The 25,456-nt window shown below is 46.3% G+C and overlaps 1 protein-coding gene across 2 annotated transcripts in view; it reads right to left on the bottom strand.

Annotated features, from left to right (window-relative positions):
• Positions 1–25,456, bottom strand: part of GRL (transcription activator) — a 128,352-nt gene that overhangs the window by 61,875 nt on the left and 41,021 nt on the right. For both annotated transcript variants that reach the window (XM_086528421.1, XM_086528420.1), the window contains exons 8-11: positions 7,975–8,062; positions 5,403–5,528; positions 5,183–5,290; positions 4,107–4,151 (exon numbers count right to left, since the gene is read on the bottom strand). In XM_086528421.1, the coding sequence (XP_086384547.1) occupies positions 4,107–4,151; positions 5,183–5,290; positions 5,403–5,528; positions 7,975–8,062 (367 nt within the window). The remainder of the gene's footprint in view (positions 1–4,106; positions 4,152–5,182; positions 5,291–5,402; positions 5,529–7,974; positions 8,063–25,456) is intronic.

Raw genomic sequence — 25,456 nt, 5'->3', positions numbered from 1 at the left:
TACACATTCCAACCGATTGGATATCCCATATGGCGTACTATGGTCTCAGGGGGAACAATATCCCCTGGCCATAAAAGCCTATGCCAATCAAATTCCTTCAGAGATATCAACTTGGATTTACAAAAATTAACACGCAGTCCAGCTGCCAGGCCAGATAAATGTAGAGCATGCATAATCTGTTGTATATCCTCCTTAACATTTTTGGGCATGAAAAGAGAGTCATCAACATATGCCTGGCCGATAAATTGCTTTCCAGAAGGTAGAGCAAGACCACGCATATGACCTGAGGAAGTGAGAGCCTCAAGATATGACAACAAGGGGTGCGAAGCAATTGCATAAAGCAAAGCACTCAGAGGACACCCTTGTCTGACCAAACAACCTAGATTCCAAGCATCTATGATAGAACCACTCTACAGACCTGCAGAAGTGCTCTGAGCGTACAGGAGAAAGACCGCTTGCGAAATATTCGGCCCCCAACCTTTGCATTGTTTCTGCGACATAATCCCATAAAACAGTATCAAAAGCCTTTTCAATGTCAACTTGCATAACCAACACATCTTGCTGAGTGTATTTTGAATATTCCATGCCTGTGATGACGTTCGCTAAATTGTCAATGATGTGCCGGCGAGGTATGAAACCATACTAGGATTAATGAAGTCCTTCATGCAGATAATCCTTAATACGGTTGACTATCATCTTGGCCATCAACTTGTAGACTACTGGCATAAGGGTGATAGGCCGCCAATGGGAAAATTGATTACAAAAGACATGCTTTGGCAGTAGCTTGAGCAGCCCCTCCTTCCAAGAAAGGGGTACATCTTGCTTCTCCCAAGCCATATTCATCATTACCAATAAAGGTTTTCCCAAAAGGAGAGGAAGAACTCAACAGTAAGGCCGTCCCAACCAGGAGATTTCCATCTTCCTAAATCTCGCAGACTTGCATGCAACTCTACCTCAGTGAACGCAACCTCCAAATCTTGTGCTTGCTGTATAGAGATAATTGAAGACACATATGACAGAAAAAGATTGTGTGTCTGTCTAGCTTCTTGGGTAAGAGGGGGCGGTGCTTCAAAGATCTTTCCAGAATCCATAGTGCGCAACCAAAGCCTCTGCCAACTGCTGGGAGGAAGATGTCCATTTGCTAGAGGGAAGCTTAACTCTTTTGATGTCTTGAGATCAACGAGAATGATGCAAGTGCTTGAAAAAATGCTTGGAAGCACATCCTTTATCAACAAAATCATGCTGCCTTGCATGCATCTGCCATTTAACCAATTTCCGCTCATCATTATGTCGTATGGTAGTACGGGCTGAAATCAATGCATTGAGTTCAGTGTCCAAAAGCATGGAGGAATTAGCCATATGCATCAATCTTTGACAGGTGTTCCTTGCCTACTGTACATCTCCCCGCAGTTGAGACATGTAATACTTTCCATAATCACTAATAACACTTTGGATCCGCATAACAAAGCGGAACCACGGAACATCCATATCTATGTATTTATGGAAGGTCAAAGGCGGGATTATGTCCACAATCATTGCACCAAAAACGTCATGCTTCAGATATGCATTTTTGACATGTAAAAGTCGTTTCCTGGGCAAGGAAGTAACATCCGTATACGGGCCAAAGTGTAAAACCGGACATATAGGAGCATGATCCGAAAGGCATAAAGTGTAGTCAACCCTCATATCACACACAAAAATGTCACACTGCTGTCTGTTAAAAAGATACCAGCAATCAAGGCGAGCTCGATAAGAGGATCGAACATTATGCTTAAAGGTAAACCCTGGATCCCCATCATGCAAAAGTGGCCACAGATCCAATGCAATACAGGAACACATCATACGATCCCATGCCTGACGTTTCCATACGCAGCATGTGTGACTGGCCATTAGTATTGTCTGCAGTAATTGGCGCATTATTAAAATCTCCACAAAGAAATGCATCAGAACGCCAACTGTACATGGAGATATCTCTCCATAATCTTGCACGATCATTAGAAGTTGTAAAAGCATAAACCCCTCCTGATTCAAAGATTTCACCATTAATAGTACATTGAACCACCATCCATCTTCCATTTGGGTCATTATAAGCAATAGTTGGCTGTAATTCATGCCGAACAAGCATAAGCACTCCCGAGTAATTGGTATTGCCTACATAGCCAATCCAATATCCTGCAAAATAAGAAGTATGACCGGCAAAATGATGTTGATTATGCTCTTGAAGAACTACCACATTCGCTTTGCATGTATGCACATAGTGCCAGGTTAGCCTCCACTTGTCATGATTGCATAACCCACGCACGTTATATAAAATGCATCTCAGTGAACCATGCATTCTATGAGATATATATAGAGGACAGCAACACGAGAATCAAGTGGAAGTGCCCATGAGCACATCCACATCTACTACAGAAGCAACCATAGGTGGATCACAACCAAGGGTAGCAAAGAAAGTCTGAAGAGCTCTCGGCAAAGAAGCCGATTCTCCTATAACCGCTTCCTATATGACCAGACCACCTTATCCCAAGCCTCCGCCAGAGACTTATTATCATTATATAGAATCTTCGTTTGAGGCGCAGCCTTCAGTGAGGGCACATAATTTCAAGAGGAGGCTGGAGCGAACCTTAATCGTCTTTTTGGGAACGATCCAAGCATCCCTCCTTGTGCTCGTCTTTGCCCTTCACTATCTCTTTGTCTTTGTCCTTTTCTTTTTCCCTCTCTTTTGAAACTGTAGAAGGAGGTGCAATAGGCATGAACCCCTGTTTCCCTTTCCCCTTATCCACGAAAGAGGGCGTTGTCAAACTCGAAGCACCATTGTGTCTAAATTCCGGACGGGACTTCGGGCCCTATGGGTGGAGCATGCTGTACAAGGGGTAGCGCCGAAGAAAGAAGCTGCAAATGGGGTTCTGGACATTTTGATTGCATGACCAAACTTACCACATCGAAAACAAGAGTTGGCAAATCTGCCCCATTTCAGCTTAAAAGGGCGTTTCCCTACTAACGGGTCGCATGAATTTATCATTATGCCTGCTGGTGTAGGGACATCTGTATCCCACAAGGTGCAAAATCTATTAGTATTTGCATCCAACCTGGGAGGACAAACCACTTTTCCCAACTATAGGCAGCCATAAGTGGAAGAAAGTGACGCCATGTACGAGGAAAATCCACGACCTCCACCCATACTGGACATTTATGCCGAATGAGACTCTGATAGTCCTTAGTGAGAGCCCATGGCAATACATGTGTCATTTGCGTGTTGAAGAACAGTGGTGACATTTCAAGCAGGCCGTCGCAGGCCTCACTGGCCAACAAAACCTCGTAAAATCCTTGAGCTCCGAAATAAACCCCACGAACCGCTTGGCGTTTCAACATGTAATCCACCCATTGTCCCAGATCCTGTGCCGTAGGCGAAAAGGTTAACAGCATTTAACGTGTACTGGGCAACAGGATCCATCAATTGCTGAACAGGAATGACAACTTCTTTCTCAAGTTCCGGACCCTCCCAGGCCCTACATGCATCTTCAAAATCATCATGCAAGCATTCCTTGATGAGGGCCATTGGATCATCCGATGAAGAGTCCATCGCTTTGCGTCTTTTGTAGATGCAGGGGATATCTGTCATGAAACTTGAACCCGCTGATTTTTCCAAAGAGATCTTGCGTTGTATCGAGATTCCGTTCCTTTGCTACTTTCTAACAGAACTCAAAGGCACTTGCTGTACAGTTCAGTTTTTAGGGAAAACTCGCAGAGAACACTCACTTTCTTTTCTTTTTTTTCTCACACGCGCACGCGTGCACACACGCACGCTCCACATTGTATTAAGGCTTCTCACACACACAGCGAGCAAAGAACACTGGAAAACACAGAGACCAGCGATGGCGTTTAAAAGCAAGCGAAGAAATTAATTTAAAACTAAGCCATGAAACTTTTAAAAAATGACGAAGCCTTATAAAACGAATATGTACGAAGGCTGTAGAAACGCAAGGAGGAGCAAACACACAAACGCGAGCAGCAGAAGCAGGTCGCTCTTTCACACACACACACACACACACACACACACTGCATGCAAATTTTGTGATACAAAATAATCTACTTCAAATCCAAACCTCATCTCGAAAAAGGGGCAGAACTAGAGTATCCCGCAACATTGCCTACAAAGAGAAACACAAATTGACAAAAATTAGCAATCCTTTCAAGCCAAGAATAAGAAAATCCACAAAAGCAGGTTCAAATAGATCTTTGATATCTTAAAGGAGTAATCAATGAAATGGTCAAACAATAACTAGTCATGTCTCCTTGGAAGCAGCACTATTGGCAGCGTTTGATGTTTGAAGTTGGAAGTCCTAAGAGCTGTACATATTCATAGACAGCATAGTTACCCGGAACAGGAAATCGGAACAATGGCAAGGGGTATGAAATGCCATTCCCTGTTACGGATACTCAGGTCTGAAACACGGAATGGGGGTTCGGAACGGGCGGTTGGAGGGGAAAGGGGAAGAGAGACCTGGAAATGGCCGGTCCCTGTTAACTATGATAGAGGGTAAGCTCTTACTAGACATGTTCCTTCCTCATCAGTTTTCCTCCTACTAGCCCCCAGTCCCCAAGCCTTTACTGAGTTCACATGATGGATTTTTGGTCGATAATAGCAAAGACGGCAACAATTCCACATACATATATGACTTCCTTCCTTTATAGGGGTTTATGACGCAGGGTCCACTGAAGCTAACGTGGTATGCTAGAAATAAAAGTGACTTCAAATTTAACCAATCTTTGAAAGCCTCCAGGCAAGATGTGTATTATAATAACTCTTTGTACTTTGTCCATAAGGTTTCTTTCTTGTCAGAAAAAAGTACTAAACCAGATTAAGTATGCACAAAACCATACAACTCACAATACAGCAATCACATGACTGCACCACAGAATGCTGGCATGCACGATTATGAATATATGGAGCAAGATCAAAGTTATCATTAGAAGATCCCATAGCATCATTATGTCACAAGAAATTGGTTCTCTCTCAAATTTTGACAAGTAACCAGAACCATCCTTGAATATTATGTATTGTAGAAAGGCAAACAATGAAGCAGTACTGCTCTAAAAGGGTACACTACTCATAACTTACCTCGAAAAATCCTTATTTTGAATATATTACAATCAGTTTATTGTGGGAAGAAACACAAACCACGGCAATATCCATTCCGCTTCCCCTTAAAAGTTCATTTGGGCAGACAAGATATCCAATAAGAACCCAGTTTTGATAGCTATCCATGAAGGCCAAATCTTGGGCTCTCTGGGTAGAAAAAAACATTTTCAGTATCAGCACAACAATCAATCCTCAATTTCAATTCACTAAATAGACCATGGACCAAAGCAACACTTGGACAGCACATTACAAAGATTACCGCTGGATGTGCCGAATTGGTTAACTTGTCAGGATATCGTGGATGAAACGGGCTTAGAAACCCTTCATTTCTCAACTTCTGATAGTCCACCCCAAGCAGTAGCGTAGGAGCAATTCCTTCCAAAATCTGACCACACAAAGATGCTAGAAACTGAATAACGTTGTTCTTCTTGGCCTATACGAAACTTAGTGGATATGCTGAACATGATTAATGCAGCCTGCCAAAGCCGATCTTCTACTAGCATTTTCAAACACCAACAGTATTTATAGGTCCGCTTTGGAAAAACCTTATTTTTTTCTCATTCTGAAGGGGAGAATTTTTACATGCGCCAGATTTCTTTTAGCTGCCTGAAAAATGTCCTACGCTAAACAAAGACTTTCAAAGATATACATTCGTTTCCTGCAACTGACTTTTCTCTCTGATCAGAGTTGTCTAGGTGTCAAGCTGTACGAAAGGAAAAGCAGTTACTACCTAGGCCCAGCTACACAAGGCTGTCAACCTCGGTCAAAAATCATGAACTTCTTCCAGCCACTTAGATCAGTCCACGTATACTTGATTTGTGTGATGACCACATCAACAACCACACGAAAAGCGACAGCAGCTACAGCTAGATATTCAAGAGATGCACTGATCAACCTGGCCCACGTCCTCCACCCATGTCACTAGACCAAAACTGATGATATTGGGAGGAGACATGGGTTTAGAACTACCCTACAATCCATCCTTCACACATGATATGATACAAGCCAAACACGCATTGCGCAACATACCACAAATATTGGCAACCTATACCACCAACCCACACCCTAGTTTGGATGTCCAGGTACAGTCTAAATGTGGTGATCATGCAAGATAGCTCACAAAGGAGTAAAGGGCTCCTAAACTGCCTCATCCCAAGGACCAGTTCACACTGGCTGGATGCGGCTCAAGTGCCGGGATTAATTTGGCAGAGATGCCAATTTACGCGTTCTGTACTGTTACACAAACTCTGGACTTTATGGGACGGTTACCTTTTTGTTTGCATACCACAAAACATCTAAGACATGTTGTTTCCAGATGCTAATTAGGAGGGAACAGTGCCAGGACAACAGTGGCTACAAATTGCAGGAGAGGGAAAGGCCATAGTTGCTGTACTCAAAAATGGTTAAAAAAGTGTTTAGGCATCCACAGGATGCAAGATTGAGATTGGTCATAAAGAGACGCATGTGTGTGCATTGACAGTAGTGTTACATAGGGTGTTATTGGAGTTAAATCAAGTGAGGCAAATTAGCTGTTGGCTAGTGGGGGTAACTGAAGGGCACAATAGTACTAAAAATAGAGTCTTACTGAGATTTTTAGGGAGAAAGAGAAGAAAGGGTGAATTCTAGTCTCTGTTAAATCCAAAATGGCCCATGATAAAAGCTATCTGTTCCACCTCTCTTGAACATCAATTGCATACAAAGTCCAGTTGTTTGTGGATGGGTGAGTGGGTCTCACACAAGACACAAATGCAAAAGTAGATTTATTATACATTGTTCCACGTGAGTAGGGATGCAATGGTTATGACAGATAAGTACATCCAAGGATACTGCCTAGCCCCATTCAGTACGGTAGACTGGGTGCAAGATCAATCTGTGGACTATTAGCCTCTCTAGGTTACATCCTTAAGACATCAGGACGTCACACAAAAGGTCTGCATAAGCTAGATTGCAGCAAGTATTTACACGGGAAAAAATCTCCAAAGACCGTAAGGCCACAACACCCATCGTGAAAGCTTCTAAGCATTATAGGCCCCTTTTTTCTGCCATGAAAAGCATTCAAGTTTTAAACAGTGGTTCAAACCAGCTTCATTGGTCAGCTGTTGCCTGGCCTTATGTGTTATTCTTCACTAATACTCATTCTCTGAAAGATTTAGTCTAAAGCTCGCAGCTAATTTTCTTGTAAATGCAGTCTAGTGAATTGCACAGAGGAGCATTTTCTCGGGTGTCAGTTTAGCACAAAATTGTCTGCAATGTGCAGACAGAATAAGAACTAAAATTTCTGCCTTTGGGTGGGGTTGTGCACTTATGCCTAGGCACTTGGTGCTGTGTTGTTTAGAAGAAATCCCAGTGTTTTCAGAAAAAAAAACTGGAAAACTCCATCGAAAATGAAGTATCTCACACTTTGCTAGATGTAAGTTGGTAAGGTACATTCTTTTGAAGTACCTTATAGTTAACACAACTGGATCCCTAGGCTAAGATGAAACCTGTTATGCCTGCAGAGTAGGCTTTAAAACAATGCTTGATCATGTCATGTTCATGAGTTAATAGGATGTGACACTACTAAAACGTTCTCAGCGACATGTTACCACACTGGATATGTTCAGGCTCAAACATGAAGTCGCTTCCTGAATCAAGCAAACCTTGTGCGATCACCTTTGGAGCATGCATCCCTTTTTCTATCAGACTGCTTCTATGAGTTTACGATGATGTGGCCCTCCATAGTTCCAAAGAGAAGAGGGGGGCCCGCCGGTGAAAGGACAGAAGTTGGGCCTCAATCATGCTTAAATGTCCAAAAACAAGCTTACAGCTAATGAGAGGAAATGCTAGCTTACCTCTCCAACACGAGGGCTAATGACGAGGTTAAAATCTTCTTGCAACCCTTTCAAAGGTGGATCATATGAATCAACATATTGTACCAGCCTGCAAAAAGGACAATCGTTGTCAAATGAAACTACCCACCATACAGTTTCCTACTCTTGACAATATGAAGAGGCAAGAGCAGTGAAATATTGCGACACAAGATGTTAATCTCTTTAACTGATGGTTGAAAATGTGATTTTAAAAAACTCTTGAAATAATTTTTAAATAATCTGTATGTTTCTACAAAATTAATGTCACTCAGGTGCAAGTTTTCAAAAAGACATATATCATTGCATCAATGGGCATGCAAACAATCTGTCACCATCGAGTAATAAGTGGACATAAATCGATCACAATAGTAAAGTGCTAGCCTTCTGTTTAATTGCTGTTACTTCTAGTGATTCGCAAGGCATACATATTCATGGACAGAAACAAAGCATTTTTTAGTTCAAAATAGACTTGAGAGAGTTTTCCAGAAAATGTAAGGTTATAGCGACTGCACTAGCATGTGGTCTCTCATGTCAATATATGCATTGTTCAGTCGATAGTTGGACATCAGATAGTTGCCTAAGAGCTTAGCATGGTATTTACGCAGTTTCTAAAAGTCAATATTCTTTTTGTACAATAATTCTTGCACTTCAAAAGGTGATGGTGAATGGATCAGTAACACCTTCTCATATTTGCATGTATAGGCACACATGCACCAAGTAGGAGTGTCACATATGTGATGACGTGGCACAATCCAATGGACAAGCCGGAAAATAAGAGCATAAGCCTGTGAATGTGCTGACGTGGCACTGACATTACAGACAGGTCCATGATTTGCACTGACATGCTGACGTGGCAGCAGGACTGAAAAACGCACTGACAGCTGATGATGTGGCAGGTCCGTACGGCCAGCTTTCTGGCTGTCTTTGCGTGAGAAGTTTCAACGCCCAGTTTTTAAGGCCACTCTCAGGCACAGAAGTCGTGAGAGCTCGTGCAAAGGACCCTCGGGAGTTGTACAGTGGGATTGAGCAATAAAAAAAGATGTACCGCAGACTTTGGGACCAGTGCATTTGGAATCAGAACTCCGCCGCTTCATGTCAAACTTCCGCAAAGCATTTGACATAGTACCCAGAGCTAGACTGATGCGCAGACTACTAGAGATGGGAGTACCCACAGGGCTCATTTGGGGGATCATGGCATTATACAGGTCAATCATGTACGCACCTCAAAGGTTCTATCTACACTAGTTCACTGTTGGCGTGAAGCAAGGCTGCCCGCTCTCTCCTACTCTATTTGGTACGTATGTGCATGAGGTCTCTGACTATATCGAGAGATGGTGATAGAGGTGCACAGCTGGCAGGGACATGGATTCCACTATTGCTATGTGCTGATGATATTGTATTGATCTCCGACTCTCCGGAGGGGATGCAACGTCACTTGGATGCTTTGCATAGGTTTGCCCATGAAAGTGGGTTTGTCTGTCAACCTTGGTAAAACCAAGGTTATGGTGTTTAATACCACCCCACAGTGGATCAAGAGGTCAGCACCCACATTCACATACGACCAGGAGACAGTGGAGTATACAGATGCTTACACTTACCTTGGGGTGGTCTTTAGTGGACCAGCATTTTCATTGAGGAGAGCAACAGAGACTAGACTGACCAGAGCCCATGCAGCATTGGGTAGATTGGAGAGGATGTGTTCACAGGTTCAGTTTCAGGAGCCTTGAACGAAGCTCTAGCTCTTTGACACTTTGGTGGCTTCCGCATTGCTATATGGAGCTGAGATTTGGGACCCTCATTGGATCATCATGGGAGGTCGGGTCGCACTGATGGATGGGGAGACATGGAGAAGCCTCTAGTCTCTATGATCTCGCGGCTTATTAGAGCCAAGGCTTCAGTACCACGTGACATTATCCAAGCAGAGCTAGCTGCCCCCCCTTTAGTGGTTGAGGCGCTCACCAGCTTAGTCTCCTTCATAAACTGCTTGTGGGAACTTCCCAGAGACAGATATGCCCACCTAGCACTTGAGTCCTCTCGACATTTAGCCATGCGGGGAGATATAGCATGCTGGTATGGGGAGATGACATCATGGTTCCAAGCACATCAGGGTTGGACCGTACGTACGTACGTAATGACTGGATCCATACGGTATGTCCGTATAGTACGGATCCCGTACAGATTCAATCCATACTTTTTTTTCTCTTTTTTTCTATTTTTCATTGCTATTATTGAAATGTGGTGTGGTGTCCCAAGTTCGTATCATGGACCATGGTAGGTCACTTGATTGATGTTTAATGCCATATAGACATATCGAGTGATATATTTGTAGGCTTCTCTCATGAAATTCCTATTTTCTTCCTAGTTTTTAAGGGATATTTACCAATAGTGCGTATTTTTACATACCTTAAACCTCCATCCATACAAGACTGCGTACCTTACCTACCAAATACGTACAGTATATTACGTTTGGTTCCACCTTGAGGCAAATGGGTTCAGCATAGATAGATTGCCCCCCTTCCAGTACTCATTGCATGCACCCTCTGACTCTTACACAGTCCGAGGTCACCAGGCTCATCCGCCAGGACCTAACTCAGCTAGACATCAGGAGGACATGGATACAGGCAGCACAGGAGCTAGGCACGAAGATGGCGTTTTACAGAGAGCATCTTCTCCAGCTTACAGAGGACGGCTTTGTGACGAGACCCAGCTACATGCACACCCACTTGTCTCATGGGATACGATGTGCTATTGCCCAGATATGCACATCTTCACACCAGCTTAGGGTCGAGACTAGGAAATACAGCGGAGTACCAGCAGAGGCCAGGACATGCCCCCTATGTCACCCGAAGCCTGAGACACAGTTGCATTACACATGTCACTGCCCAGCCTACTATGAGATACGAGGCCGCTTCCACTGCTTGTTCAAAGAGGGCTTTGGACCACTCTCAAGAGTCATGGGATACAAGGACCAGAGATGCCTGGGTCTGTTTTTGCTCGAGCTGCGCAGACACAGAGAGAGCCTGATTAGAGGAGAGGCTAGCCAATCTCAGAGACGGATCACAGACTTCTTTAGAGCAGACACTGGACAACCGGAGGAGCTAGCCTACCTCAGCTACTACCACAACAGAGCCCACATTCTCCACCAGAGGCACGTTGATCGACTGAGCAACCGAGCTGGGAAGATCCAGATGCCCACGACTGCGAAGGACTACAGAGCATCGACGGAGGCTGCATCAGAGGATTTGGATCACATTGATGAGATCCGCCAGCGACCGATGCTGGATCTCCTATGATTTAGCTCTTCTGAGGATACACCCACATTGTGTTGTATTAGCTCCCCATTCGCTTCACACCCCCCGCCCAGCTAGCTGCTTAATTCACATCTAGTAGCTTAGGATACCATAGTATTTTATTTTTCATTTTGTTGCGCAGACTTTGTATCAGATCCACCGCATTGTAACTTTCTGGTCTCAGAGGTCACTTTGGCCTTTTGAAGACGTTAATATAACATTTCATCTCTCTCTCTCTCTCTCTCTCTCTCTCTCTCTCTCTCTCTCTCTCTCTCTCTCTCTCTCTGTGCCCCCCTCGCGCCCGCCACACCCCCCCCCCCCCCCCCCCCCCCCTCCCCCGCTGCACCCTCGCCCTGCTACCCGCTCCGCACCCCCTACTGCACCTGCCCCTCCCGCCCCCTGCCCCTCGCACTTCCCCCCTACTGCTCCATCGCTCCCTCTCTCTCTCGCGCTGCCCCCCCCCCCCCCCCCCCCACCACATCGCGGGCCCCCCCCTCCTCAGTCTATCGCGCGCCCCCCCCTTTTAATTTTTCATTTAATGTTAGTTTTAACCCCCTCCCCCCCCCCCCCCCCCGCCCCCCTATTTATTTTAACTGAAACTTTAAGTTTTCCAGCTATTCCCCCTCCCCCTATCTATCGCCACCCCCTCAGTCTATCGCCCCCCCCCCCCCCCCCCCCCCTCCCGTCAACCTATCTATCGCACCTCTACCTCTCTCTCTCTCTCTCTCTCTCTCTCTCTCTCTCTCTCTCTCTCATTCATTCTTTGGGCCTCACCGTAATGGATCCACTTGAAGAAGACCCTGATTCTTTTGGGCCTCACCGTAAGGGGTCCACTTGAAGAAGACCCTGCACAGGACACGGAAGCCGCCAATGTCTCACCTGTTTGCAAGCCGCGAGCAAAGGCAACCTTCGTGCTCACGAATAAGCGGATGGCGCAGATGGAGAGGGAAATGAAGGAGTGGAAAACAGAGATGGAAGGATGGTGGAAGGAGAAGGCCAACCTACTTCAGATGGTCTTCAATGAGGGCGCACAGTGGAAGAAGGAGAAAGAGAGCCTTAACGCAAAAATACAAACACTCAAAGAAGAAGTCTCAACCCTCAAACAGGAGAACCCAAAGTTCAAACGCAAAGATACGGGTACTCAAAAAAGAAGTCTCAGCCCTTAAACAGGAGCTTGCTGATAGAGTAAGCAATGGACTAGAGGAAGGCGAATTTCAACCCTCGGTAATAGATGAAATCAAGGAAATTAAGGAACAGGTAAGGATGATCACAGAGGAAGAGAAATTGAGTGTGGCAAAGACATCTTCGTGGGCGGAGATGATAACAAGGACACAGAAAAAGGCGGACGAGGCTGAAAAATGGATTGAGGTCGCCAAGAAAGGGAAAGGTCAAGAAACTCCTTGTACACCGACGCTTATCAACATGACTCTCGAAGAGGAACAAAGAAGGCGGATGCGAGCACTGCATGTGAGAGTGACCGGTCTCAAAGACATAAACAATGTGGAGAAAGAGGTCACAAGCCTTACATCCATGATGGAGATGGAAAAGCCTCTGCACACAAAGGCATGGAGGGTAGGTAAGAAAAGTGATGGCACGGGTGAGTCTTCAAAGGGGAGAGCTCTCATACTACGCTTCCCCTCGTTGGAAGAGAAGAAGGAATTCTTGAGGAAGAGGCCTACTCTCAAAAAGACAGGTATTTTCCTCGGTGATGACCTGACTCTCTCACAGCTCGCACATGAGAGAGGTAATGCCAGAGATTACAGCGGCAAGGGAGAAGGGAAAGATAGCCTTCTACAGAGATGGACGGGTGGTGATTTTAGAGCGGCGTACTACATGACGGTGCGAGACCTATGGGACCACACTGAAGATGGCTACCTGCAACTGTAATGGGTCTATGAGGTTGGACGTGGGCGCATTTGAGGAGAGTTTCAAAGACAAGGATATTGTGTTCTTCTCACAGACTCATCAGGCCCCTGGACAGGTAATGCCACATGTGGTGGGATACAGATGGGAAACAGCTCACAGGACAAATGTGAGATCTGAGCACGGGAGTAGAGGTTCAGGAACAGTAGCAGTGCTATTCAGAGAGGAACTACAACCATTACTGCATATTGTACGAAGAGATGATCATGCTAGATATATGTGGGTGAGACTGAGACCTAACACAGGTCGATTCCTATATATTGCCATATGTTACTTTCCTCCCAGTACATCAATGTATGCCGCATCCAGAGGCCAGGCGCCTTTCTCTATCCTAGATAATGACATTTGGGAGTTTTCTAGGGATGGTGATATCATTCTCCTAGGGGACTTCAATGCCCGAACGGGCAACTCGCAGACAGTCTTCTACGACACTTCAGATGAGATGCTTAGAGAGCTGAATGTGGGTGAATTGGGGCTTGACAGATGCTCAGATGACAGAGAGCAAACGGAGTATGGGAGATACCTCATGGAAATGACGACTACACATGGATTAGCCATACTTAATGGCTTACAGCGATTTCCTGGAGCAGCCGGTTTCACATGCTTTCCACATAGACATGGGGCCAGTACAATGGATTATGTTATGACACAACCGAGCTTTATCCCCTGCATTCAGGATTTCACATGGGAGCCAGGCCAATGGGCATAGCAGTAGACCATGCTCTCTTGACACTGTCCGTTAAATTCCAGTATAGTACAACCCAGACATCAGGAGGCAGGTCACACACCCGCTATACTTTTACTCCAGAGACTGATTTCGTTTATTCAGAGGAGATCTGGGACCGTCGATTGGAAGGCACAGCTGGCACAAATGGTACACGCCTCTCAGTGGAGGAGTGCACCACGCTACTGACTAAGACATTGCACGGGGTTGCATCAGTGGCATACCCACACACTCAGTCGGGCAAGAGACGACATTCTGGGAGCATGCCCCAGAATAGTTGGTATGATGAAGAATGCAGAGAGATGAGAGACCAGCTTCAGAGGGATCTTCTTTTAGGAGTCATCACTTACAGTCTCGGATTGCTTTCCGACGCCTTGTGCGACGGAAGAAGCGAGCTTACCTAGCCCAATTGAAGTGAGAGTTGTATCAGATGTTCTTGAGTAGGGACTCAGGAGAGGCATGGCGTCTCTTCCATGAGCACTCCCCTCCCCCAGTGATTACTTCACCTGAGGTGTGGGGCCAATATGCGACATCATTATATACGGTTCCTGGACAGGAACCCCTTCCAGACCCTACCAAGCCTTGCCCAGCTACGAGCACTTTCTTTACACCTGAGATGGTACAAAGGGCCATCGACAGAATGAAGACTGGGAAGGCATATGATCATGACGGTCTAGTATCGGAGCACTTTATACATGCCAGGGATATGCTGATGGAGGTTCTCGCAGTGTTGTTCAATCGTGCCATGTGTGAGGGATTACCTGAGACTTGGAGATTGTCTAATATTGTGCCCATCTTCAAGGCTGGTGACCCTACAGAGCCTCGGAACTCCCGCACTATCATGGTTGGACACACATTGGCACGGTTGTATGCATCCATCCTGGAGCAACACTTGAGTAATTGGGCACAGGGCAAGGGGGTACGAGCAAAGGGTCAAGCGGGCTTCAGGAGGGGTTTCTCCACTCTTGATCATATTCTGACACTCAGGGCCATCATTGAGGAGGGCAGAGCACATGGGAGACGAATATATTGTAGCTTTGTGGACTTTCGTAAAGCATTTGACATGGTACCAAGAGCTCGATTGATGAGCAGACTCGAGGAGATGGGGGTGCCCATAGAGGTGATTTGGGGGATTATGGCTTTGTACAGATCAGTGATGGGACGGGTACGCACTCCGGAAGGGGTATCTGATTTAGTTCACTCTACCATAGGAGTCACAACAGGGCTGCCCATTGTCTCCTACTCTATTTGGTATGTATGTTGATGAGGTGTCTGATTATATCGATAGAGAGGGTGACAGAGGTGCACAGCTGGCAGGGACGTGGATCCCATTGTTGCTATATGCTGATGATATTGTGCTGATATCTGACTCACCAGAAGGTATGCAACGACAGTTGGATGCACTACGCAATTTTGCAGAGGATAGTGGATTGTGTGTAAACCTAGGTGAAACCAAGGTCATGGTGTTTAACGCCACACCGCAATGGGTCAGGAGATCAATACACACTTTCAAGTATGGTCAGGAGATTGTGCAGTATACAGATGCATACACTTACCTGGGGGTAGTCTTTACTGGGCCGAGATTTTCCTTGAGAAGAGCAGCAGAGACTAGACTAACTAGAGCTGGTGCGGCTCTGGGAGGAATGGAGAGGATGTGTTCACAGGTTCAGTTCCAGGAACCTAGGACAAAGTTATGGCTCTTTGATACTTTGGTTGCCTCTACTATGTTATATGGGGTGCAGGTTTGGGGACCTTCTATAGGCCAGGATGGGTGGAGGCGTATGGAGAAGCCCCTAGTATCTATGATCTCTCGGTTGATTAGAGCCAAGGTTTTTGTACCGCATGATATCATTCGAGCGGAATTTTGCTGTCCCCCCTATGGAGATTGAGGCGCTCACAAGATCAGTCTCCTTTGTACACAGTCTGTGGGATACTACCAGAGATAGATATGCCAGGGTGGCTCTAGAGTTCTCCAGACAATTAGCTCTTAACGGGGATACATCATGCTGGTATGCTCAGATGACATCATGGTTTCAGACACATGGTTTCACCATGGACAGGTTGCCTCCTTTTCAATACTCTCTTCAGGCACCCTTGAGGCCTCTGACACGGGTAGAGATTAATAGACTCATCCGTCAGGATTTTATCCAACTGGACACGAGGAGGACATGGATAGAGCCATTACAAGAGTTGGGCACAAAGATGGCTTTCTATAGAGAGCATCTTCTCCACCTCACGGGGGATGGGTTTGTAATTCGACCTAGCTATATGGACACGCATCTTTCGCATGGTTTGCGTTGTGCCATTGGCCAGATACGCACGTCCTCACATCAGCTCGAGATTGCGACTGGCAGATTCAGAGGGACACCAGCAAATAACAGAATATGCCGCTTATGCCATCTAGAGCCAGAGACAGAAGTACATTACATATGTCATTGCACAGTGTACTATGAGATACGAGGTCGTTTTCACTGTCTATTCAGAGAAGGCTATGGGCCTCTATCTAGGGTCATGAGTTATGAGGATCAAAGATGTCTTGGACTTTATCTACTTGAGTTACACAAGCATAGAGAAACCTTATTGAGGAGAGGTGAAGAGAGACATGCAGAGAGACAGATCACAGATTTCTTTACACTAGATACTGTACACCCAGAAGAACAGACAGAGGAGCAACCAGCGACGGTGGAGAGGTCTACCCGCACTACTGGCATTCTCATAGACCGAGCATTGGAGCTAGGGAGATCTAGACGACCCCGAGGGAGGAGAGGAGCTACACAATTTCGAAGGAGGCTATGGCAAAAGATTCAAGCCATACTCTTTCGTCGTCCAGAGTGCAGATGAAGATGGATCTCTAATCCCCTCCCATATTGTCTTCACATTGTACTGCTTAGTTTAGGATCCCGCAGTATTTATATTTTGTTATCCTAGATTAATTTATTTTGTTAATTTGACTTTGTATCAGATACACCGCATTGTAACTTTCTGGTCTCATAGGCCACTTTGGCCTTTTGAAGACGTTAATATAACATTTCATTTCATTTCATTTCTCTCTCTCTCTCTCTCTCTCTCTCTCTCTCTCTCTCTCTCTCCCCCCCCCCCCCCCCCCCCCCCCCCGAAATTCAGATTTCAGCAAAAACCAAGAACCTTGCAAAAATTCAAGAAATGCAACAGTGCAGAAATTTTACAGATTTTCAGCAGTTTCAAATTTTTTAGACTTGCAAGAAATGTAGATGGGTGTGGCATAAACATGTAAGCGTGATGTGGGAACACCTATTGGTTTAGAACGACAAATGTGCAATACACATGTATACATAATGTGGAAACACGTATCTACATAATGTAGTTTTCTCTACTCTCTTTCTCTCTCTACCTCTCCCTCTCCCATTGTGGTTCTCGAACATGAAGAAGCAAGTTGACAAGGATGACCCTCTGGAGCAGGCCATTCAAAAATACAAAGAAGAAATGTGCGAGACCATCAACAAAATTAATCGCAACCTCCTAGGCACAATAAAGACGCTTGACGAGCGCGTGTCGGCTCATGAAATCAAGATAAACATACTTGAAGGCCGTGTGACTACCCAAGATGAGGAGATTGCATTACTCAAGGAGGAGCTTGCAAAGGTACGATCACAATACACACTCAAAGAGGGAAAGCTTCAACCCTTACTAATTGAACAACTCAACACAATTAAAGAGCAAGTGCAGGCCATCAAAGAGGGGGAGGAGCAACACGAAGAAATGATGACTTCTTGGATGGATGTTATTACAAAGACTCAACAGAAAGCGAACGAGGCCGAGAAATGGATCGAGGTTGCCAAGAAAGGAAAAGGCAAGGAAACAACGCCCACACCACCCGCCACTATTAACTTGACACTAGAAGAGGAGCAAAGGAGACGGGTGCGTGCCTTACATGTGAGAATTTGTGGCCTGAACGAAGAGGTAAAAGAACTCATGACTATGATGGGGGTTAATGAGCCAATGCATACGAGAGCTTGGAAAGTGGGCAATAAGAAAAATGGAAGCAATGGGTAAACCTTGAAGGAAAGGGCACTTATCCTTCGCCGCGGCAATCGTCTTTCTACCATGCTAGGTACTGAGGTGGCATAAATCGCGCCTTGAGCTTGTCTTAGAAGTCGGCCCAATTGAAGGAAAGGGGCGCGCCTTCTTCTGTTTCCTCTAGGTGCGCGGTCAACTGTGCCTCTTGCCATGCGTGGTACCAATTCATGGCATCACCGGCAAGGTACATGGCTGCCGTCAAAACCTTGCTATTTCCTGTCTTCTTAGTTGTCGCAAAGTAAGCATTAAATTGATGCAACCAAGAATGAATAATAGTAGCATCCATTTTACCGTCATACTTACTGAACGTCAACTTCTCCGTGACTGGATTGTTGGAGTCAGAATCTCTGCTTGTGCTACTTGAAGATTCTTTGAGTGGCTCGGATTTCGAGGTGAGTACATGTAGGACCGACACTTGCATGCGTTGGTCTCTTTGCGCCTCACGTTCTAATTCCAAGGCCGCTCGTCTGTCTTCGGCCGCTATGCGTTGGGCTTCGCGTGCTTGCTCACGCTCAAGCTCAATAGCTGCCTTTCTTTCTTCGGCCCCCAAGTGCGCTTGCTCATGCTCACGCTCCAAGGCTACCCTTCTTTCTTCGATCGCCAAGCGCGCTTGCTTACGCTTACGCTCCAAGGCTGCCGTTCTTTCTTCGCGCTCGCGATCCAAGGCGGCGCGTTGCGCCTCTTGTCGTAGCATCATGTCCATCATCGACTTGACCAAAGCCTCCATCGGATTTGGTACAAACCATGGCGTAGATGGGGAAGAGGGAGGGTCGAAAAAACCTCCTGGTGGGGAAAATTCTTCTTCGCCACCTCCATGCTCATACACTAAGATCTTGGGTACTTAAGTTCACCAGCAACTTGGGTTCTTGAGATTCTTGGGTTCTCGGGTTCTTGAGGTTCTTGAGTTCTTGAGGTCTTTCTTTAGCTTGCAATCTATGTTAGAGAAGGCTTTTCTCTTACCCGAGCACCCCTTGGCGGCCTTGCGCTCACACCAAGGTTGCTTTTTCCCACCTCACGTCTATTGGCCGGCCGCTAAGTGCACGGTCCGCTCTCAATGAGTGAAAATAGGAACAAGCGGAGGCCGAACAAGCCCTTCTTTCTTGGGTTACTTGTCCCTCTTCAAAAACACGATCAGGAATCGACACGCCCAAGTGGACTTGGGTTACGTGCGACCGCAACAAGCAAAAAATTTATTGTGGTTCTTTTCTTGAGTGATACAGAACACTGCCAAAGCTTTGATGCCAATGTAAGGTGCAGAGGAGGTGAATGTTGAACTTTGCTCAAGATGAGTGCTCCGAACTGTGCTCAAGGGTTCCTTTTACTTACGAAAGGGAGAGCCTTCTGTTCCTTTAGTGAGAGAGTGAAAATGATCACAAACAAAGTGAATGACATTGTGAATGAAGTGTTGAGACTGAGAGAGAGAGAGAGAGGAAAGAATACGACACCAGACGGTTCTCAAACCCTCCTCCAAGGGCCCCCCCTCTCTACGACGAGAGAGGTCTATGTTGTTGATTGCACAAATCTGGTACAATGGTCTAGGTGCAATGGACTTACAGACGATGTTGACGACAATGATGACGACGACGAGACGGGCTGAAATCTGAAAACGCTAGGGGCTGAAATCTGCAAATCTGCTAACTGCTAAATTCTGACATTGTGCCGGTGAGGACGGCGAGGGCGACGATGATGCGCTGAAAACGCAGATGCTGAAATCTGCGGACAGCGGGCTGAAACTGAAAACGCTGGCTGGCATGACCATGCAGCAGGGATCTACAGTGGGTAGGTGAGATCTGCGAAGCTAGGGGCGGAATCTGCTGTGTCTAGGTGCTGAAAACTGAAAACGCTAATGACTGCGGCTAATCTGTCGCCGGGAATCTACTAATGCTGATGCTATCTGCAAAAACGCTAGGCTTGATCTGGAATCTGCAAAACGCCAGGGCGGTTCTGGGATCTGCAAAACGCCAGGGCTGATCTGGTATTGCTGAAAACGCTAGGCTGAATCTGAGCCAAAACGCTGGTCTTGATTTGTTGTTGGTTGGAAACGCTAGGTCACCTACCAGTCTTGCTGAGAAGGTGCACTGTCAGTTGGTAAACTTCTGCTACCTCTTCTGCCAGAAAGTGCTAGCGCTAGGTTCTTTATATATTAACTTAGCAAAGTTGCCTACCCAGTTTCCCAACAAAGTCACTTATTAACAATAAGTGAAAAATGGATAAAATAGGGAAAATGGGTTTTGTGCACTGTAAAATGCTCATGATGGGTACTGATTGTAATGCTGATGATCATGCTATGTGCAACCAAAGGATATGCAACTACTCTAAGTGCCTGGACATGCACGGCATGCGCACAGGCTGATAAAGGTGCCAGAACACTTCCTAAGCTGACCTAAACCCTAGACCTGAAGTAGCTTGTCCACATGCACATAGGGTTAGATGTGCACGTGACAACAGAGGAGATCTATGGTCGTCTATGTACAACATCCAGGCCAAAACTTTCACCAGTTTACTAACTGAGACATTGCATGATGCAGAAGCAGAGACATACCCACATACTCAGCCTGTGACAAGAGATGTCCGCCTAGGAGCATGCCTCTGAATAGTTGGTATGACAAGGAATGTAGAGAGACAAGCGCACAACTTCGAAGGGATCTTCTCCTAGGGGTCATCGATCAGAGGCAGTCTCGGATAGCCTTTCGACGTCTTGTGTGATGGAAGAAGGGCGTGTTTCTCGCTCAAATGGAGCGGGATTTACACCAGTTGTTCTTGAGCAGACACACAGGAGAGCCATGGCGTCTCTTTCATGAGCACTGCCCTCCCACTGGACAGACCCTCCTGAGCCATGCCCATCTACAAGTACCTTCTTCACCAGTGAGATCGTAAAGACGGCCATTGACATGATGAAGACAAGGAGGGCATATGATCATGATGGCCTAATAGCAGAGCACTTTATACATGCTAGAAATATGTTGACAGAGGTTCTTGCAGTCCTGTTCAATCGTGTCATGTGTGAGGGTCTACCTGAGACTTGGAGACTGTCTACTATTGTGCCTATCTACAAGGCAAGTGATCCTACAGAACCTAGAAACTACCGTACTATTATGATTGGACATACACTGGCACCGTTGGATGCATCTATCCTTGAGGAGCAGTTGAGCAGATGGGCAAAGAGTGAGGGTGTACGGGCAACGAGACAGGCCGGTTTCAAGAGAGGCTTCTCCACTCTTGACCACATTTTGATACTCAAAGCCATCATCAAGGAGGGGAGGGCACATGGGAGACGGATTCATTGTAGCTTTGTGGACTTCCGGAAAGCATTTGACATGGTGCCTAGAGCTAGATTGATGCACAGACTACAGGAGATGGGAGTGCCCAATGAGTTGATTTGGGGGATCATGGCTCTATACAAATTAGTGGTGGGACATGTACGCACTTCAAAGGAAATATATGATTTAGTGCACTCCACTATTGGAGTGAAACAAGGCTGCCCACTGTCCCTGCCCTATTTGGTATTAATGTAGATGAGGTTTCTGATTATATTAACAGAGAGGGTGACAAAGCCGCCCAGTTGGTAGGGACAAGGATTCCATTGTTGCTATATGCTGATGATATTGTGTTGATATCGGACTCACCAGAGAGTATGTAGCAACATTTGGATGCATTACATAGCTTTGAAGAGGATAGTGGATTGTCTGTAAACCTTGGTAAAACCAAGGTTATGATGTTTAATGTCACGAGGACGTGGCAGTTATTAACCATGTCACAGAGATGTGGCAACTGCTAACCTTGGTTTTTGGTTTCTTTCCAATGGGGTTTATTTTATTTGTATTGAGACCCTCTTTTTGAAGTAGCAAACGGTCAGAGATTGTATGGCCAATGTGAACGGTAGATTCACCCGCAGACGGGAAGTGGTCGGCACTGGAATTCGTATGGTAAGAGGATGTCTAGGCTCAGAGCAAGATCATATAGGTCCCCCCGTCGCACTTAGCATGTTGGTGGATACTAGGAAGTGAACTCAATTAAGGCGTAAAGTCAAGGTGGGACTACCAACAAAAAGTATCCGACAGTTGGACCACATTGCACTTTTGGATGCGGTCCCAATGAGGATAGATGGTCAGAAGACCAGTAGGAGCCCAACGGAAGCATCTCCTAAAATTTAGGGAACTGCTATTTTGGGCCGTGAAATGTGTTCGCGTCATTACCTTCGGTATGACTAGGGGAACATTTTATAACGCTGCCGTGAAGTCAACTGACGCGTCGGTTGGGATATTTTTAAGCGGCGAACCCAAAACGGGAAAATGCTTGAAAATGCGCCAAGTGTCACATTTTCATGCACTTGCTTCTTCCAGAAAAATGGGCACTGAATTTTTAAGCTGGCAAGGCCTCATTATGCAATTTGTCACAGGTTAAGAGCTATGGAGTGCTTCCTTTCCCTCTCATGTACAGTGTGGTGCTAGGAGTGATGCCCTGCACACTACACACTGCTCTCTCTCTCCCCTACGTGCAGTTATGTGATGCCCCACAAGAGAGCTACTCATTTGACTGATGTACAGTTGTGTGGGTTCATGCTTTTGTGCTGAGGCAAGAGCCTCCTTGAGCAGGAACAGGGGTAGCTAGCTGCTGCTCCAAAGCAGGCACTGGTGAGGGTCATAACCTCACCGTACGGGTGCAAAATCAGCGCTATGTATGCGCTGTAAATTCATTGTTTTTCAGCCATACGGACGCCAGGACCATTGGGAATCGTGCCCCATTGGCAGAGGAGAGTTAGGGGACTGTTTGGGGCTGAAAACGGGGCAAAAACCAGTAAATACAGCGTGCTGAATTTACTGTTTTTGGGCAGGAAACAGAGGGTATACGCCAGTGCAAGTGAGTTCTAGCAGGGGAATTGGTTTCGCGCAAGTTTTGGGGCTGTTATGCTGCCGAAATTTGGCCAAATCAAATGGTATCTAGGTGGATACACGTGAAGGATTCCCAGGACCTTACCTTGTAATTTACCCTCCTGAAGAATAAAGAAATACCGAAAGGGGCGCCAATTTTGGGGCCTACAGGTTGTCGGTGTCTGCTCGGAGCATTCTAGCTGCCGAGCCGTGTGTGTATTCAAGTGTTAATTCCCGTCACAGGTTCTCTTTGTAAAGTGCTCTGTGTGTAAGTCTAAAGTAAAGAATTTCGGTGAAAGCCAACGCCTACCGCCCCACTACGGGCAGGTTTCATGGTTCCGTTGCCGGGACATCAATCACTTTTTCCTCAAAGAGTGAGCCTGGATTGTTCAGGGTAAAGACACACAGTGCAGGAACACCGGGATTACACTATGGCCGACAAGGGGAAGGGAATTATGGAAGAGGGTTCCTCTTCAAAGGACAGGCAGGAGATTCCTATGGTTTTTGAGATTGGGGAGAGCTCACGGCCACGTCAGTCTATACCTCATGTCAACGTGAATGTCCCTCAAGTAGTACAGGGCTTTATGACAGGGCAACTTGAGGATGATGCGTTCAAGACTCAGTTAGTTGCTGCGGTGAATGTCTTTTCGCAACTGGTGCAGAATCCGAGGTTTATGAAATTCTTGCAAGCGCCACCGGTGCAACAGCAAAATAGGCAACCTACGCCGCGTACGGAGCTTGTTGATGCTCAAGCCCAGGTACTTCATGTGGCGCGGGAGGAAAGGAAACACTCGCATGTTGCGGAGTCGGGGGCTCCAAAGCAGGTTCCTCCCGTGCTTGAACAGGTGGCTAGAACGCCTATTCCACAGGTTATGCCAGTTCAACCCGCCACCTTTCAGAGCCAGCATGCTGTCTTGAATGGCCAGGGAGCTGGATACCAGGCTATGCACTCAATTTTTCCACCACCCACGGTACATTCTGGGTATTTCGGGGGTGGATCAGTGTTCCAAAGTATGGCTGGTTATGCGCCTGGAAATCAGCCGTACATGCCAGGAACAGTGTTCGGGGGTATGCAAGGCATCATGCCAAACCCCATGTATGGTAATATCGGCATGCAGCAGGGTTTTCAGAGCAACCACGGCCAGTTTGGGGTGCCACAGGGTCATTTTGGCATGGCTGGTTTTTCTGGACAGCAGCCAGATATCGCACCTTTGACGCAAAATGTGAATGGCCAACACGTGCCGATGATGCCTAGTACAGTACCCATGTTGCAAACCATTCCGTATGACAATTTGGGGGCACTAGAGAAGCCGAAGGCTTACAAAGAAGGTGGTGCAGCGGTAAAGTTCAATACCTTTAGTGGTTTCGAGGACAAGACAAAGGCACTCACTTTCCTCCAGCAGTTTGATATATGCGGGAGGGAATTTTAAAGAGGCCTCGCAGGTCAGGAAAGCTGCCACTTTCTTAAAGGACAATGCGCTTACATGGTGGACGACATTGTTAATGCAAGGACAGGCACCCGCCACTTGGGTTTACTTCAAGCAAATGTTTGCATCTGCTTGGCTATCAAATGAATTTGAAGCCGATGTCCTGACAGATTGGCACCAGCTTACTTCAGCTTCGCGCAAGAGCTTGCTGGAGTACAATAGGAGGTTTTGTAAAGCATTACTCTCAGTGACCTCCTACAAATTTGTGCCATTGACAGAGCAGATAGAGAAGTATTGTTGTGGGCTGCCTAGAGGGCTTCGCGATTACTGTATAAAGAACAGAGTGGCTACCCTTACTCAGCTTATGGAAGTTGCGAACACTGGTCTTGCCTTGTTGAAAGGAGAGGACAGTGGATTTCCGAGCAGTGACAAAGGAGGGCAGCAAAAGAAAAATTCAGCGAAGAAGCCCTTTGCGAAAACGGCTCCTGATGCGTCACAAGGGTCAGAAAAGGCCACCAAAGACAAGGATTCAGCCGGGACTTCTGGAGCGCACGCAAAGAAACAGAAAAGGAAGCCTTTTGTGCGCAAGTCGCTCGAGGAAAAGAAGGTCCTAATGGCTGAGAACAAATGCTTTATATGCGAGCAACCTGGTCACTTCTCTATCAATTGTCCACAAAGGAAAAGGCCAGCTCACTCAGAGGATAAAGAAGACCAAAAAGGCAAGAAGCCAAAACCCACGGCTGGTTTAGTGCCAGACATGGTGGGTGACAGGCCCAGCACAGATGCCAGTGAGTTATGCAGGGCATGGGGTAAAGTTAGGGATCAAACGGCACTCATCTTCTTTGATCCAGGTGCCAAAGCCAACTTTATCTCACCAGAGTTAGCTATGAAGCTGGGTATCAGAGCTGAAGAGATGGGGTACACAGCAGAGGCAGGGTTGGCATGTCCTGGCCACTCAGAGTGTGTTACTCCTATCATTGGAAAACTGTGTCTGCATTCAGTCGTATGTGGACACTGAAGAGTTTTACATCATGCCGCTGGAAGGTTATGATGCCTTGTTGGGGATCCCGTGGATGTTCCGAGTGCATGGAGTCTTGGATGCCTACAACAAAAAGATCACTGTACAGCATAGGGGCAAAACTCACATCTTGGATGTAAAGCTTAAAGGAGAGT

The sequence above is a fragment of the Adiantum capillus-veneris genome, chromosome 14, assembly GCF_014529385.1.
Source record: "Adiantum capillus-veneris isolate H3 chromosome 14, ASM1452938v2, whole genome shotgun sequence".
Classification (NCBI taxonomy): Eukaryota; Viridiplantae; Streptophyta; class Polypodiopsida; order Polypodiales; family Pteridaceae; genus Adiantum; species Adiantum capillus-veneris.
This window is presented reverse-complemented; position numbering and strand designations above follow the sequence as displayed.